Consider the following 16,262-nt stretch of genomic DNA (forward strand, 5'->3'; position numbering starts at 1 on the left):
TCAGGCACATACCTCATCCATGTAGAACACACAGTCCCTATCAGGTTATAAATTTGCTAAAGATAAATCAGTAAAAAACAGGATCTTGTTTCCTCAAACTTCCTGCTTAAAGATGCTCTCCAGACTTAGGCATTGCTCATTACAGATGAAGATAAGGAACAAGGTGTATTTAATGCACACCTAATGAGAGCACGCTACAGGGAAGGAACACAACTCTGCTTTCAGTGCTCACTGAAAAAAAAAAACAGGTACCAAGAGTTTTTTTCAGCCAAAAAAACCCCAGACATAATGCAGCATAAACAACAAAGCAGTAGAAAAGCAACCATCAACTGTTAGCACTAACAAAACTGCTGCCCTGCAGAAAGGCTTAGCGCAAAGAGGTTGCACAACATGAGAACTTTGTCCAGATGACAATTTTGAACATGCTTGAAATAAAGGGAGGTGAACTCTGGTATGCCATGTAGACATAGGCTTATTTGACCTATGCAAACAACCCTGAAGAGAAGATTAGTAAGAAAGAGAGCACTTCATGATTTTCACTCTGACCAAAATCAAACCAAGCCTGAATTCAAAGTTCATTCCTCCAAAGAAGGATTAGACAGCTGAACAGACTGACAGAACTGCTGTATACAAACAGTACACAGATGCATGAAAACTTTACACTCCTGAATTTATGCCAGTCTTCCACTCCACAAACACAAATACAGTAAATAAAACACTCCCAGAAGTTGTTCAGATCCTCTCTCTTTGAGCCTAAAAAGCTTCCATGACAATGTATTTGCCAGTAATTCTGAGGCATCTATTTTCCTCTCTTACAGTCCCTTGATGAAGAACAAAAGAAATTCTTCAAAGAACAATTTGCTAAGGATCTTACCTTCACAGAAACATGCTCCTTCCTTCTGGTGGTGGTAACAAAACCCCCCAAAAACCAAGTAACAAACCACCCAAACTATCTCCAAACCATTAAAATAAGCACAGTACCATGTCATGCTTTCTTCTCAAGAGTAGAATAGAATAAACCAGGTTGGAAGAGACCTTCAAGATCATCGCGTCCAACCTATCATCCAGCACCACCTAATCAACTAACCCATGGCACCAAGCACCCTGTCAAGTCTCCTCCTGAACACCTCCAGTGATGGCGACTCCACCACCTCCCCAGGCAGCCCATTCCAATGGGCAATCACTCTGTCTGTGTAAAACGTCCTCCTGACCTCCAGCCTCAACCTCCCCTGGCACAGCCTGAGACTGTGTCCTCTTGTTCTGGTGCTGGCTGCCTGGGAGAAGAGACCAACCTCTGCCTGTCTACAACCCCCCCTGCTCTAATCAACAGAATAAACAGCAAAAAAGCAAAAGGAATCAAGACTCTAAAAAGCCTACTGCAAGTCAGATGAAGTTACTGATGGTTTTGATTGCTTACACATTCCCCTAAAGGGGGTTTGTGTGGTCTTTTGAGTACTTTAAGGATGCTAACAAGCCTGAGGTGCTAGAAAGCCTATGCAAAAAGTAAAGTTTTCCTCATGTATCTTACTTGAAAGTCTGTGAATATGTCAGGATTGCTCATTCTAAGTAAGAGGTACCACACTGATGAGAAGCCTTCCAAGAACAGAGCACATTCTCCAAGAACTGTTATGCATCATTCCCAGAATATTTCACTTCTCTTCATGTGTGTGGCTGTAACTGTAGGTCATCAGCTGGAATTCCTATGTCAGGAATAGCAGCCATTCCTTTTAGGTAAAACTTGAATTAGAACTGGAGTTTGTGGCTGTATCAATACTTTAAAATGTTTCAAGACATCTTTTTATGATGTATTCTGCCACTTATACCTTGGTCAAACATTAGTAACTTGTGCTGAATATCTATGATGGGAATTACAGACTTGGGTTGACTTTTTTTAATGTATTTTTCTCTGGAAGTCATATTTATAGACTGTTCAAAACAATTACTTCAACAGGGCCATGCTTTGCATATGTAGGCTGCTACAGAAAAGGCAAACAACTATCACAGTCTTTTCTTGGGCACTTGAAAATGATTACACTCAATTATCTTGTTGCTTCTATTATATTACTTACAGAAGACAGTTAAATGCTGCTTAGATTAACTCTTTCTTTTAGAAAGCCCATTACTAGAAAGGCATTCAGTGTCTGAATATCCTTGTTTAACTGGAATCTGTTTTTTTGCAGTGTTCCTCAGGAATGCTGCACAGCTCAGTAATGGGCAGGAACTGCAAGTTAAAAGAGCAGTCAGGGAAAGAATGATCTAGTGTGTCTACAGGACTAACACAGGGGAATACTTGAGGAGACAAGTCAATCAACTGAACAGACTACAAACTTTGTACCTCTCTTTTAAGTATTTCTAAGAAACTGACACAAAGCTACAACTACACCACAGAGACATCACATTAGAAGGTATCTGAAACAACAGGCCAGCAAACATGAAAGCTACAGGAACAAGGTTTTTAATCATGTCGTACTCAAAGGTGTTTTAGAAACCCAATGCTCTGAAGACAAGGATAACACACACAGCCCACAGTTGAAGATGTGAATAATGCACAAAACTATTACAAATCACAGACCCTGAATAGTGTATAGCTCAAAAGTAATCCAACAGATCTAATTTTCTCAATATGAAACAAAGAGAATCATACCTTCTATAGGCAGCGTCCTCCACGTGTACAACATGCTGTATTTGTGCTTGTCAGTGAAAATGAGCTACAGAGGAAGATTTACACTCACCTAAATATGGAATAGTAGGAACCATTTTCAAGCTTCTGATGTACTCTCTTGTCCTTTTGTAATTATCCTCCTTGGACAGCAAATAGTCTAACTTCTCAAAGGTGGTCTTGTCTTTGCGATTCAACAGCTATAAAAGAAGCAATGAAGGAGATCATAAAATGTTAAAAGATGAAATCTGCACAAAGATAAATAATAACGTTTGCTAAATCACCCACAGCAAAGGGCAACATAGTCAAGTTAAGATTAAACTCCTCATCAGCCAAAGCAACACAGTTGTTTGAAAATGTACTACCTAGTAAGAATAAAAAGATCAAAATGTAATTCAATGTAAGTCTTAAGCTATGAACAAGTAGCTTTGTGGCCTTCCAGAGGAATGATCCAAGGGCTGGAACATGTCTGCTATGAGGACAGGCAGATGAAGCTGGGGCTGTTCAGCTTAGAGAAGACCCTGGGGGGACCTTAGAGCTGTCTTCCAATACCTGAAGGTATCCTAGAGAAAGCCTGGAGGGGGACTTTTCATAAGGGTATCTAGCAACAGGACAAGGGGGAGTGGTTTTAAACTGAGGGAGTGTAGATTTAGACTGGATCTTAGGAAGGAGTTCTTCAGTATGTGGGTGGTGAGACAATACAATGGGTTGCCCAGAGAGGCTGTGGATACCTCCTCCCTGGGGGTATTCAAGGCCAGGCTTGATGAGGGCTTGAGCAGCCAACTCTAGTGGAGAGGTGTCCCTGCCCATAGCTGGGAGCCAACAGTGGAGCAGATGATCTCTGAGGTCCTTTCTAAGCCATTCTAGGATTCCATGAAATACAGTAATTGTTTCTTTGCTATTTGAAAGTAGAAACAGCAATGGAAAGTGCTCTGAACAAAAAGGTGCCATTTCAACACAGCCTTATTGAAAGCAGGACAGAACTTTTTGGAAAGAAAAGCAGAGGGAAAATAAATTATTGTCATACTTAAACTTCTGTTTTCTACCACAGGACTTACTACAGTAAATCAGAAAAATATTTAGCAACCCAAGAAATCCGAGAATGACAGAAGACTGAAAAGCAAACAAACAAACAAACAAAGCCAGCCCCCAGATCTGTAGCTGTAAAAACACATTCCCTATTTCAGCTGGTTTTAGAAATACCAGCAATATTTTGGAGATTATTTTAAAAGCCAATTGAGGCAGAATGCCTGCAGAATTATGGCAACACACACTGGCTTCCTGCAGTTGTACTTTCTGACAACAGGCAGCTGTTCCACAGCACATTTCTTAATACACCTCTTCCTCTGTAAAATGCCAGTTCTCTTACTACAGAGCTCTTAAGCCTACTTGTTCTGCTTCTGGAGAATTGTGGGGCTGCTCACTGCTGTAAAAAACACTGCCATGGACATGCATTAACTGCTTCACTCAGCCTTGCTCAGAACAGGATGGACTTGACAGGAGTCATCAGTAAAACACTACTGGAAACAGAAGCCCTGAGGCCTTGAGCAATTCTGGAACAGTGAGTGCCACATCACGGTTAAGTAACAGCTGTTACTAAAAAGTAATACAAAAGGTACAAAAGATTTCAGAATAATTTTGCTGTTTTCTTTCTAAACAGCACTGAGAATTCCTTGAGGCCCTAACTCTGCACTGTGTTGCATTTTTGAACTACTGTGCCTTATACCTCTTGAGGCTGGAGTTACTCACACACTTAAGTTTCATATGTTAGCAATTTTCTCTGTTTAACTTCCAACTTCATGATGCTGCTCAAACCAGCAAACCCCTACATTGTTACTGGACTATAGCCTAATTCTGAGCAACTAAGCCATAAAAAAAGGTTACAGGCATTTTAAAGACATAATAAAATTAGGTAAAAGAATTAAGTACAACCTCCTTTATCAGTTCTGAACAGTTGTGGTGACCCACACTGAGTGGAATAAATAATAAATGAATGAGAATTAGCTAATTCTTTGTATATTTAAAGATAACATACAGCAGGTTTACATTATAATTGTGTTCTTCACTTAAAGTAATAGCAAACTAAGGAAATTTAAACGAGGAATTCTGCCTTCAAGAGATCAAATCTCTGAAAATGGAATTACAAATGTGTTTAATTTCTAGAAATAGATGAAAATTGAAATGCATCATGATAATCACAAAATTAACACTTCCATGCTGGGTCTTTTTTCTGGCTTTCCTTTTAGGCAATTTATTAATGACACACACAATCATTTGGATAATGTGATATGGTAGACAATGGTCTTCCAAGGTGAGCAATCAACTAAAGAACTAAAGTCCTCTTGAGGACAGAATCAGTAGACAGAAAAGCAGGAAACTCTTAGAGGAAAAAAAGTTGTTTAAAATGTGCAGCCATTTAAACTCTCCCTTTACAAAATATGTAACAGATCACCACTTCTGCTACCACAGTACCACAAGAAACACAGAAAGAATCTTCTTCCAGAGAATGCAATTCAGCATTTCAGTAGAGTTCAGAAAAATCTCAGAATTCAAATAAGACAGAAAAAACAACGGTCAAGGAATCACTTACGGCCCAGGTTTTGGTCAGTCTGAAGATAGGTGCACTTTGCAGGGCTGACACCACAGACATCAGTGAATGAAGGTTATTCAGTTCCAGAAGCTTCTAAAAAACCCAACCAAACACAAAAAAACCCCAAGAACTTTTAGCACATCAAAAAGGGATGCAGGATTAATCTCAAAGTTGCATTAGTAAAATACAACATTTCCAGTGACTGCAGACAACATTAGCCAGTGATGGCAATATGGAAAATTCTTAATACAGCTTTAGAAGTTGCAAATTTCCCAACCATAACCTTCAAAACAAGAGGCATTTCACTTGAGAATACCAGCTGCATTTAATATTAATTGGTTATTTTTCTAAGGCTGCTCCTTCAGCAACAGAAAATGTGAAAAGAAAAAAGTATGTGATGCAGTGTTCTTGAAAATTAGTCCACCTGTGGAAAGAAAAAAATATTGAGCCAAAAACAACCACCAAAGATGCTAAAGACCTTCTCAGACTTAATACAACTTTTTGTTTTGCAAGCTGTTTCACAGGACAATTTTTCCTCACTTCACCGTATTTTAAATTCACTGTGCTGACCATTACTCAAAGCACATTGATCAATGTGCTGTGAGACAGGTCAATGTGTTTTTGTACAGAGACAGTACTGTGGAATAAAGCTGTCTCAGATGATGAAGTTTCCTACAGCACAGTTCCAAAAAGAACTGCTGTCATGTAGCTTCTTTGTAAGTCTTAAAATAAGCCTGGATTTATCCTGGAGTGATTGATTTACTTGTAGTTCGGGAGTATTGCAGAAAGATCTGGAATTTATTGAGGGAAAGGAAGGGGGGGGGAGGGTGTGGAAGCCAGAAGAGAGGAAAAAGAGGGCATGTTCTCCTTTTTGTAGGGAGAAGAATCACCCCACTTCCTTTTAAGAACAACCTAGCACCTCCACGTTGACTATTCTCTTAGTACTTGGCACAAATGCATAGTCCAGAAGCTTTTCCAGATACTTTCTCTGCATAAGCACAAAATTGCTAAGTATCACAGTATCACTTAGGTTGGAAAGGACCTCGAGGATCATTGAGTCCAACCTATCAACACAGACCCCATGACTAGACCATGGCACCAAGTGCCACGTCCAATCTCCCCTTGAACGCCTCCAGGGTCGATGACTCAACCACCTCCGTGGGCAACCCGTTCCAATGACGAATGACTCGCTCGGTGAAGAACTTTCTCCTCACCTCGAGTCTAAACCTCCCCTGGCACAGCTTGAGACTGTGTCCCCTTGTTCTGGTGCTGGTTACCTGGGAGAAGAGGCCAACCCCCTCCTGGCTACAACCACCCTTCAGGTAGTTGTAGAGGGCAATGAGATCACCCCTGAGCCTCCTCTTCTCCAGGCTAAACAACCCCAGCTCCCTCAGCCTCTCCTCATAGGGCTTGTGTTCAAGGCCTCTCACCAGCCTTGTTGCCCTTCTCTGTAAACTGATTGGAAATATTCCCAATAAAAACAGAATAATTGTATTACCAGAAAATATTATTCTAATTACCTACTCAAACACCATTTCACACAAACATAGATCAGCACTCAGGCCTTTGATCTAGGTGCTGTCTTTTTCCTACTCTCAGTAAGCATCACACAGGGTCAGCCAAAACAGATTGAACAAAAAAATTACTACTTTTATAAAATATTCTTCAAGAATGACTTGTAAGATGTGAGACTCATACAATTCATTAAATAACTGAGCTTTAAGAGCAGTACCACATACCAGCAACCACAAGTAGAAAACGAGCCTTGCAATCGCTCACGCAGAAGTCTGAGCCTTCTTTTCACAAAGGTTAAGTTTCAACAGGAGGAGACAAAAAAACCCCAACAGTTTACAACCATGTTGGCAACATGGAGCCATTCACAAGACAAATCACTTTTAAACTTGTTAGGCAAAGGTACAAGCCAAGTCACACTGAAGTGGGTAGTTTGATTTAGCCAAGTAAAAGCAACAGATGCCATAGCTTTATCTTGTTCATGTGGCACGACACAGCAGTTATGCTAAAAAAGAACATTACCCTCTGCAATGCAACAATGGTTCATGGCAGTAGTGCAGAAACAAACAAGGAGGAAATAAGATTTTAAATGAGAGCACAAGAAATTTGCACTTACTTTAGCTATTTTCACAAAATGGCTCAATATTTCTGCCCTTATTTTTAAGGTCTGTGCCGTTAAGATTTCTCGTACAACCCAAAAACTGACCTAGAAAGTAAAGAAATGGATCTGAATTTAATTACAAAAGAAAGGATTTCATTAGATGAAATTGTTAGTAAAGTTTCAGGATGCTGCAGGGAGAAAGCAGGTTAAGGAGAGTTCTGATCCCATGAATTCTCACCTGTGCAGTTCCATTACCATGATATAAGGAGCAGGTAGAAAAGTGAGGCTATGCTGAGAACTGAATGAGCAGGGGAGAGACAGAAAAAGAAGGAACAGAATTGATACTGCCGTGCCATGACATCAGCAAAAATGATTAGTAGTTCCCAACAATTAGGAACCAATAGTCTAGAGAAACAACATGAAAATGAGGGCAAAGCAAGTAAAAACAGGAATGGTCACTTTAAACATCTTAATCCTCAGTTAGAAAAACCATTCTCAAATTTTACCTTGTGGGAATACTTCTGTTTAGCTTCACACTCAAACAATACTTGTTCATCCCAGTAATGAAATAATTTACCTGGTTAAACCTCCTAGTAAAGGCAACAATATTTGGAGCAAGGATGTGTTTTTCCTTCTTATTCCATCCACAGCTGATTAGTTCCTAGGAAACACATGTTTAAAAAGTTAAAACTGATACATGATAAAAGCATTTATCAGGTAACTTCTACAACCAATCCAAGGCACTGATTTGACAGTTAAGTCTAACCTGATTTGTATCTTCTCTAGATACTATGAAAAATGGACTTCATTATTAGTCAGATACAGAGAGACTACACATCACAGATTTATAGAATAGAATTAACCAGGTTGGAAAAGACCTTCCAGATCATTGACTCCAACCTATCACCCAACACCATCTAATCAACTAAACCATGGCACCAAGCACCCCACCTAGTCTCCTCTTAAACACCTCCAGTGATGGTGACTCTACCACTTCCTTGGGCAGCCCATTCCAATGGCCATTCTGGAAGGGACCTGAAAGATCATGCAGTTTTAACCTCCCTGCCATGGGCAGAGACGCCTCCCACTAGATTAGGTTACTCAAGGTCTCATCCAACCTGGCCTTGAACACCTCCAGGGCAAACTCTTCCAGACTCTTACCCTCCTCACTGTAAATAATTTCTTCCTAATCTCCAGTCTAGATCTGTCCTCCTTAGGAGAAGCAAAGCAGTCAATTTTAGCTGATTCCAGGTTGCAGCTGTGGCTCATGAGGGACTTCGAGCAGAGGTATCCACACCAGTCAGTGCCACCACTCAGGTACCTGACCTGTGTTCAAGAGTCACAGACAACAGGACCGCCACTACTGACAACAGCTTGAAGGGAGGTTGTAGACAGGCAGGGGCTGGTCTCTTCTCCCAGGCAACCAGCACCAGAACAAGAGGACACAGTCTCAAGCTGCACCAGGGGAGGTTTAGACTGGATGTTAGGAAGAAATTCTTCATAGAGAGAGTGATTGCCCCCTGGAATGAGCTGCCTGGGGAGGTGGTGGAGCCGTCATCATTGGAGGTATTTAGGAGGAGACTTGATAAGGTGCTTGGTTGCATGGTTTAGTTGATTAGATGGTGTTGGATGACAGGTTGGATGTGATGATCTTGAAGGTCTCTTCCACCCTGGTTTATTCTATTCTACTGCAGCTCTGCCAGACACCATCTCCTGGCAGCATCATTTCTGCTCCTTTGTTCCACAACCCAGCTTTGTCACCCAGCTACTTCTTTCTGTACAGCAACCTGAGCCATGCTATGATGATGATGACTACTTCAAAAAATCAATCCAATTCAAAACTACAGGAAAAATCAAGTTCTGTAGTATACCCACAACCATAACTAATCCATTTCAATGCATAATAAAATGCCAGTGTTCTCTGGCAAAAAAATAACCTTTCACTTAAATGGCAAAATAAATAGGAAAAATTCCTGTGAGAAACAGAAAATAAACAAAGGAGCTGAAAAGTAGATTATTTTCTCCTTAAATAAACTGTATTAAATTATGCATCTAAAGAAATTTGAAATTGTAACTACAACTGTGATTAAGCCAGAAAAGAAACTCTCCACTTGCCAATGGTTATTTCAGGTAGTTCCAAACATATTTACACAGCCTGGTTCTTTTCAGCTACAGATTCACGCTGCCACCTATCTATAAAGCCTTTTTATTCAGATCTGACAAGTGGCAGATACATATATCCTGGAAATGAAGTCTCCATCACACCAGTTCTAAATCACTCTTCTGTTTTTGGAACCTCAAAAAGTTGTTTAACTTGTCCAGTGTATGCTATTCACTTTAGACACCTTCACATGAAAAGGCAGAGAGTCAGCCAAAGAGAATTCTGCCTCTGAAAAGCACTTTGTACATTCTGATAAACAAAACACACTCTCAAGATGCAGAGAGCTGCATGTTCCTGTGTGACCATTTCCAGTTCCAAACATATTTTGTATCCCAATCTTCCAGCACTTAAGCCTTCTGCAGACAAAATTGCCAATTCACATCTGTCAAGGCACAGCTTCTCCACATGATCAGGCCATGTCTGGTCTTTAGAGGCTGGAAAATTATGTGTTTATGTGGAAAAATCTCAATCACTCTTCTAGGGACAGCAAAATTTACATTTGTCAGAAAAATGGAAGAGTTCAGCAATCTAAGGATATGAAGCAGTCGCCAGAGGACGAGGGATCAACAATGGAAAATCCTGTGCGTGGTAAAATCATTTGACTAGGTTTGAAATTTGGACTAAATAGGAAGGTTGATAAGAGTAAGTGATCCAACATCCCCTTGCTGAATGTTTTTATACTGCTGAAATGTACTGTGTTCTAGAATTACACTTCATCTTTTTGTATGGAAGGATGCAGGCAATTTCCTCAGTGCACACAGTCACAAGAAACTTTCCAACGAAGCGTGCAGGAAAATCCTGAAATTTGTGGAGATTGCAATTTCCAGGACTTCAGAGAAGAAACAGAATAAAGTTACACAGAAATCTAGAATGTAAGCATAGCTGTTTCTGCTGGAGAACAGACATCTTGCTCTGAAGTCTTGCAAAGTACCATCCAGATGTATTTTTCAGTAACAGCTCAATTAAAAGGCAGAAAAACACCTTAGAAACTGCTAGGTTTAAAGGGTATTTATTTGAGATAAGATTTGGCAATCAGAACTCCAAAGTCTTGACTCTTTCCATCCATGCATAAGCTCATGTTAAAGACTGAAGAAAAACTGATGTAACACTTCCCCCAAACACAAAATTCAGCAATAGGCAACTCACTACAGCAGTCAGCCCAACAGCTGCTGACAAACAAAATCTCCTCTATGCACAGTTCTGCCCTGGAACTCAGCTCTGACATCCAGCAAATCATTTCAACCTCTCCATGGATTTTTGCATGCCCCCTTTCTAGCACAGGAAACTGGAAGCATTCACTCTTATTCATGTGCCAGTGTATTTCATTTCCTGCATACAAAGGCTGATTCTGCTGAGCAGTTGTGACCATCTTACACAAACAAGTATGAAAGGAAAAGGAAGGACCATAACTCTGCCTTCATCATACTCACTGATGTAATAAAACAAGGGCAGCACATGAGACAGGTTTCAACAAGAATATTGGCCTTTCCTTCTCCCACACTCTTAAGAGACACCAAGGGAAGACTCTCTCTGTAATATGGACGACACGCAACTCCAAAGGTGTAAGAAAACCTACCTCAGGCTGTATAGCTTTAAATACTGGTGTATCCATCAGTGTAATCTGGCTCTGCAATAAAGAGAACATTTAAAATGATGTATTATCATGTATTCATATCTAACCTTCAGTAACTACAAACCAGTCACATTTTCTCCATAGACTAGAACTGACCAGTCCTGAATTCAGCCTCCCCTGCCCAGGCTGACATCCCAAAAGCACAAACCGAGCTGCAACATGACATTATATGCTCTTGAATTTATCAGCTGTGACTAAGTGAAGGTTTTCAGCACCAGCAGCAGTCTAAGAAGTAAAACTTGTGGGTTTAAGTCTTTCTGTTAAGATATCAAACCCAAAATTGACTAACACTGACAAGCTGTTGGACTTGTTATAGAGGTGATTACCGTCAGCGAATTTCTCCTCTGTTGCCTCTAAATTTAAAGAGGAACACAACATGCTAAATTTAGAAGTGACCTTAACTTGCTTCCATTCCCTTCCTCTGAGTATTTCTATTCAACACACCAATCCCATCTCCTGCTTCAAGCCTCACTGCCAGTCCTACAGACACAGATTTGAATGTTTGGTTTCTTTAGGTGCTGGTGGGGCTTGTTCTGCTCATTGCTACAGGTGTCCAGTGGAACTGGAGAGAGAGAAGATAACTGACAGAAGTTTGGACTTCAAAGTTACAATGACATGAGGGGTCACATGTGTGCACAAGTGTGATTTTAAAGTGCACCACTACATCAAGACCCTCATCAACAAGCTTCTGTCTCAAACCAACTGCACCAGGATTTATGAACATAATAGAAAACTGATGAGCTGGAAGTTAAAAGCAAGATTACCTTCACTTCATTTTATAAATACAGTTCTGAGACCACCACATTCACTTGTGTTGGTGCAGACTACACACTATGTTCTAAGCTCTCTCTGGGCTTGATATTCAGTCTCCTCCTTCTTGACCCCTCAATTTAAGAAGGACATTGAGACTTTTGAATGTGCCCAGAGAAGGGGAACGAGGCTGGGGAGAGGATTCGAGCACAAGCCCCTACAAGGAGAGGCTGAGGGAGCTGGGGTTGCTTAGCCTGGAGAAGAGGAGGCTCAGGGGAGACCTTATTGCTTTCTACAACTACCTGAAGGGTGGTTGTAGCCAGAAGGGGGTTGGTCTCTTCTCCCAGGCAATCAGCACCAGAACAAGACGACACAGTCTCAAGCTGTGCCAGGGGAAGTTTAGGCTTGAAGTGGGAAGAAACTTCTTCGCAGAGAGTTGTTAGCCCTTGGAATATGCTGCCCAGGGAGGTGATGGAGTCATCATCCCTGGAGGTGTTCAAGAGGGGATTGTACATGGCACTTGGTGCCATGGTTGAGTAGTCATGAGGTCTAGGGTGACAGGTTGGACTTGATGATCTTTGAAGGCTCTTCCAACCTTATTGATTCTATGATTCTAAGTTAAATATCTAAAAGTGATTTTACAGGTCTAAATTGTCACTCTAACTTCTGAAGGTAGTCCTTGGCTTATCTGAACTCAGATGAAGAGCAACAAAAGCACCAGGCCATTTTTTAGCAGTGTTGATACAGATTTGCCAACCAATTATTTCTGGTAACATTTCTCATCTGTGTATCTGTCTTGGTGTTAAAACAACTTCATCAGCATTTGTTCCAATATAAAAGAGGTCTAGGAATAATGTAAGTGTATCTCTAGGACTTCTTTGTGAACAGGTATTATACAATCTTATGAGGGAAACATTATTCTGATGCCCAGAATATTCATGGAAACATTGAACTACGTTCAATTGCTTTCATTCTCACTCATTCCTGCTCCCCAGCAAGTTAATATATAGGTTAAAAACAAAGGACCAAGCACAAGGAGTGTATTAGACTTTTGCCAAAACTGCAGCTCTGCTTAGGAGTTTAGTTCAGGAGTTCAGTTTAGGATTGAAAAACAGTTATTAAAGGAATGGAAACTGCTTCTCTCTACAAGACTCTTTCCTGCTTTAAGAAACTGATGCTTCAGCAGGAAAGATGAGTACTAGTGGTTTCAATTAAAAGAGAACCAGACTGTGGATAACTAACATCTTTAAACCTATGCCAGGGTCTTTTTAAAACACCAGAAACATTCAAATCACTGTACATGGAAAAACAAATACGCTGTGTCAGGTCAGTCAAATCCCAAGATGTGGTTAAGGTTTCTATACCCTGAAGTTAAAGTTTCTATATCCAGCAATTAATTTTCAATGAACTTGCAATGTTCTTGAAAAGGACCTTTTTTTTTTCCTTAAATATTCTGAAAGTCCTAAATCTTTTACAAGCTTCAATTACAAAAACACCACTTCAACTTACAGCAAACTCCTCAGGAGTTACTTTCAACACATCAAACACAACTGCATCGTAGCTTTTATTGGCATAATCCGAACTCCGCCCTTCCAGAGAATCTGAGCTGCTACTACCCTACAAAGGGGAAAAAAAAAGATCAAATAGTAGGCTTATCTGCAGAATGATGAATGGCATGTCAAATTCAGAAAGTGAGTCTAGAAACATTAAGAAATGACATGGAAATGTATGAACTTCAAAAAGCTCCAGACACTGAATTTCAAAGTTTCAGTTTAGCACAGCTCACAAATGTTTCCAGCTTTCTCCTGAGAAAGCTGCAGGGACACACAATCTCAGTTCCATGAAATTTCCAGCTTTAGAAAGCCATTTTTGAAATCAGTAGGGTAACTAAATCTCCAGCCATCTTCAGCTGGCTGTTCCGGACCTACAGACACAGGCTGTGAGCTGTGCACAGCAGCTCAACGAGGAACTAAGTAGTTTTTGGAAAGAGCACAACAGAGCTGCCTGATCTCCAAAGGAAACAAAGGGTTAAAGCGAACAAAATCTTACAGAGCACTTTCCTACTAAGAAACTAGTAAATTCCCCAAAAGGCTGAACTGGAGTACTTCTGGCTCCAGCTGGATGGTATGTCACATTGCTCCTAACTCAATAATAAACAGCTGCTGTAAGTTAAGAGAGCAATGGGTCAAAAAAGCTATTTAAAACCCATCTAAATAAGCAGTCATCAACCATAATAAAAGTGGTTGTGAACTCTGAGAACTATGGAGTGTTCTAAATTCACTCTGTTGTCAAATACTGCGCTGTTTGTAAGAAAAAGCACTGACATGACTGGTAGTGGGAAGGGCCTCAGTGAAAGCTGACACAAGCCAGCATTTCCATTTTGACCCAGGAGCTAAGAGAACCCAAGGAACTGTACCTCTGGAGTGGCGGAGGTGACCTTCACATTGGCCATGAAGTCATTCCTTTTATACATGCTCTCCCCAAGATGCAGGAAGTTTCAGCTCAGCCAGCAATGGTGAGACAACATGATGAAAACACAATTCCTGCAAAGCAAATGTATTTGTGCAAATGAATAAATAAAATGTCACCCCTTCACCAATACAAGAGACTTCACTGTTTTCTCAGAGCAAAAAAAAAACCCCAAAACTTTAGAAACAGATGATCTTGGGAGCTAGATTCTCTCTTCTCTTTCATTTACCAGCTGTGAAGGAGTGTTACTCAGTACTGCTGCTCCAATGTCTCATCCAACCTGACCTCCAAAGAAGGCTTAGAGAAGACTCTGGGGTTACCTGATAACTGCCCTCCAATACCTGAAGGGGGCCTACAGGAAGGCTGGAGAGGGACTGGCCTGCATCAGGAACAGTGTGGCCAGCAGGAGCAGGGAAGTCATTCTGCCCCTGTACACTGCACTGGTTAGGCCACACCTCGAGTACTGTGTCCAGTTCTGGGCCCCTCAGTTTAGTTTAGGATCTTTGAGAGACTTGAAGGTGTCCAGAGAAGGGCAACGAGGCTGGGGAGGGGGCTGGAGCACAGCCCTGTGAGGAGAGGCTGAGGGAGCTGGGGTTGCTCAGCCTGGAGAAGAGGAGACTCAGGGGTGACCTTATCACTCTCTACAACTACCTGAAGGGAGGTTGTAGACAGGCGGATGATGGTCTCTTCTCCCAGGCAGCCAGTACCAGAACAAGAGGACACAGTCTCAGGCTGCGCCAGGGGAGGTTCAGGTTGGATATTAGGAAGAAGTTCTATACAGAAAGAGTGATTGCCCATTGGAATGGGCTGCCCAGGGAGGTGGTGGAGTCACTGTTATTGGAGGTGTTCAGGAGGAGACTTGATGGGGTACTTGGTGCCATGGGTTAGTTGTTTGGGTGGGTTGGATTGGTTGGACACGATGATCTTGAAGGTCTCTTCCAACCTGGTTTGGTTTATTCTAAATAAATAAATAAAGGACTTTTCATAAGGGTGTCTAGCAGCAGGACAAAAGAAAATGGTTTTAGGCTGAGGGACAGTAGGTTTAGACTGGATCAGAGGAAGCAGTTCTTCAGCATGAGGGTGATGAGTCTCTGGAATGGGTTGTCCAGGGAGGTTGTGGATGCCTTCTCCCTGGGGGGTGTTTAAGACCAGGCTGGATGAGGCTCTGAGCAACTGCATCTAGCAGAGAGGTGTCTCTGCCCATGGCAGCAAGGTTGGAATAGATGACCTCTAAGATCCTTTCCAATCACTCTATGAAATAAATCACGCATAATTACAAGACAGCATATCCTTGAATATTTAGAGTGAAGATTAAGTATCCATAAATATTTATAGTGCAAAGCATTTCTAAGTTCTGGAGTTGCTCCTGTTAATAGTCCTTAGAGATACTGAAGTGGAAACCAATTTTCATGATGTAATTTCTTTAAAACGTGGCATTGACACCGAGGCCACGAGAAGATTCTCATCTGCTCCTTCCCTGCCTTTCTCACTGGGCTGTCCAGTGTGCGGGGGCTCAAAAATGCTCTGAAAGGGGAAAGAAAAATCCCATATGTGATCTTGTATCCTGGCCAAGCTCACTCTACTCCAAGTTTTAATGCTCACTAAACCAAAAAGAGGCAAAAAGTGCTTTAGTATCTGAAACTAAAAAAGCGCTGACACGCTTTTGCCTTCTGACATTCAGTAAACAGAAGTTCCAAGGTTAGACAACTTCTTTCTAAAAAGGCCCAAATGAGATTATTTTCTCCCCAAAGTGGTTTAACTATAACACAAGCATTACCAATGCACTGCTTTTTCCTCTGTGCATAGGTTTCTCCAAGATTCACACCCGTGAAAAATTACTTTTCTACACACACGTTGGTTTTGCTGCCTTGAGGAAAAGTCAGAAGG

General features: G+C 41.2%; 1 protein-coding gene across 4 annotated transcripts in view; it reads right to left on the bottom strand.

The window, feature by feature from the left end:
- Nucleotides 1–16,262, bottom strand: part of RALGPS1 (Ral GEF with PH domain and SH3 binding motif 1) — a 93,527-nt gene that overhangs the window by 65,998 nt on the left and 11,267 nt on the right. For 3 of the 4 annotated variants that reach the window (XM_068155696.1, XM_068155697.1, XM_068155695.1), the window contains 7 exons: nucleotides 14,323–14,449; nucleotides 13,416–13,523; nucleotides 11,100–11,150; nucleotides 7,940–8,023; nucleotides 7,378–7,467; nucleotides 5,250–5,342; nucleotides 2,733–2,859 (listed from right to left, as the gene is read on the bottom strand). In XM_068155696.1, coding sequence (XP_068011797.1) covers nucleotides 2,733–2,859; nucleotides 5,250–5,342; nucleotides 7,378–7,467; nucleotides 7,940–8,023; nucleotides 11,100–11,150; nucleotides 13,416–13,523; nucleotides 14,323–14,379 — 610 coding nt within the window. In that variant the 5' untranslated portion in view covers nucleotides 14,380–14,449. Of the gene's footprint in view, nucleotides 1–2,732; nucleotides 2,860–5,249; nucleotides 5,343–7,377; nucleotides 7,468–7,939; nucleotides 8,024–11,099; nucleotides 11,151–13,415; nucleotides 13,524–14,322; nucleotides 14,450–16,262 lie in introns of those variants that run through there. The other variant, XM_068155698.1, reaches the window with a different exon arrangement.

This window comes from Melanerpes formicivorus, unplaced genomic scaffold (assembly GCF_026170545.1).
Source record: "Melanerpes formicivorus ecotype bairdi unplaced genomic scaffold, bMelFor1.0.p_v2 SCAF_33, whole genome shotgun sequence".
Lineage (NCBI taxonomy): Eukaryota > Metazoa > Chordata > Aves > Piciformes > Picidae > Melanerpes > Melanerpes formicivorus.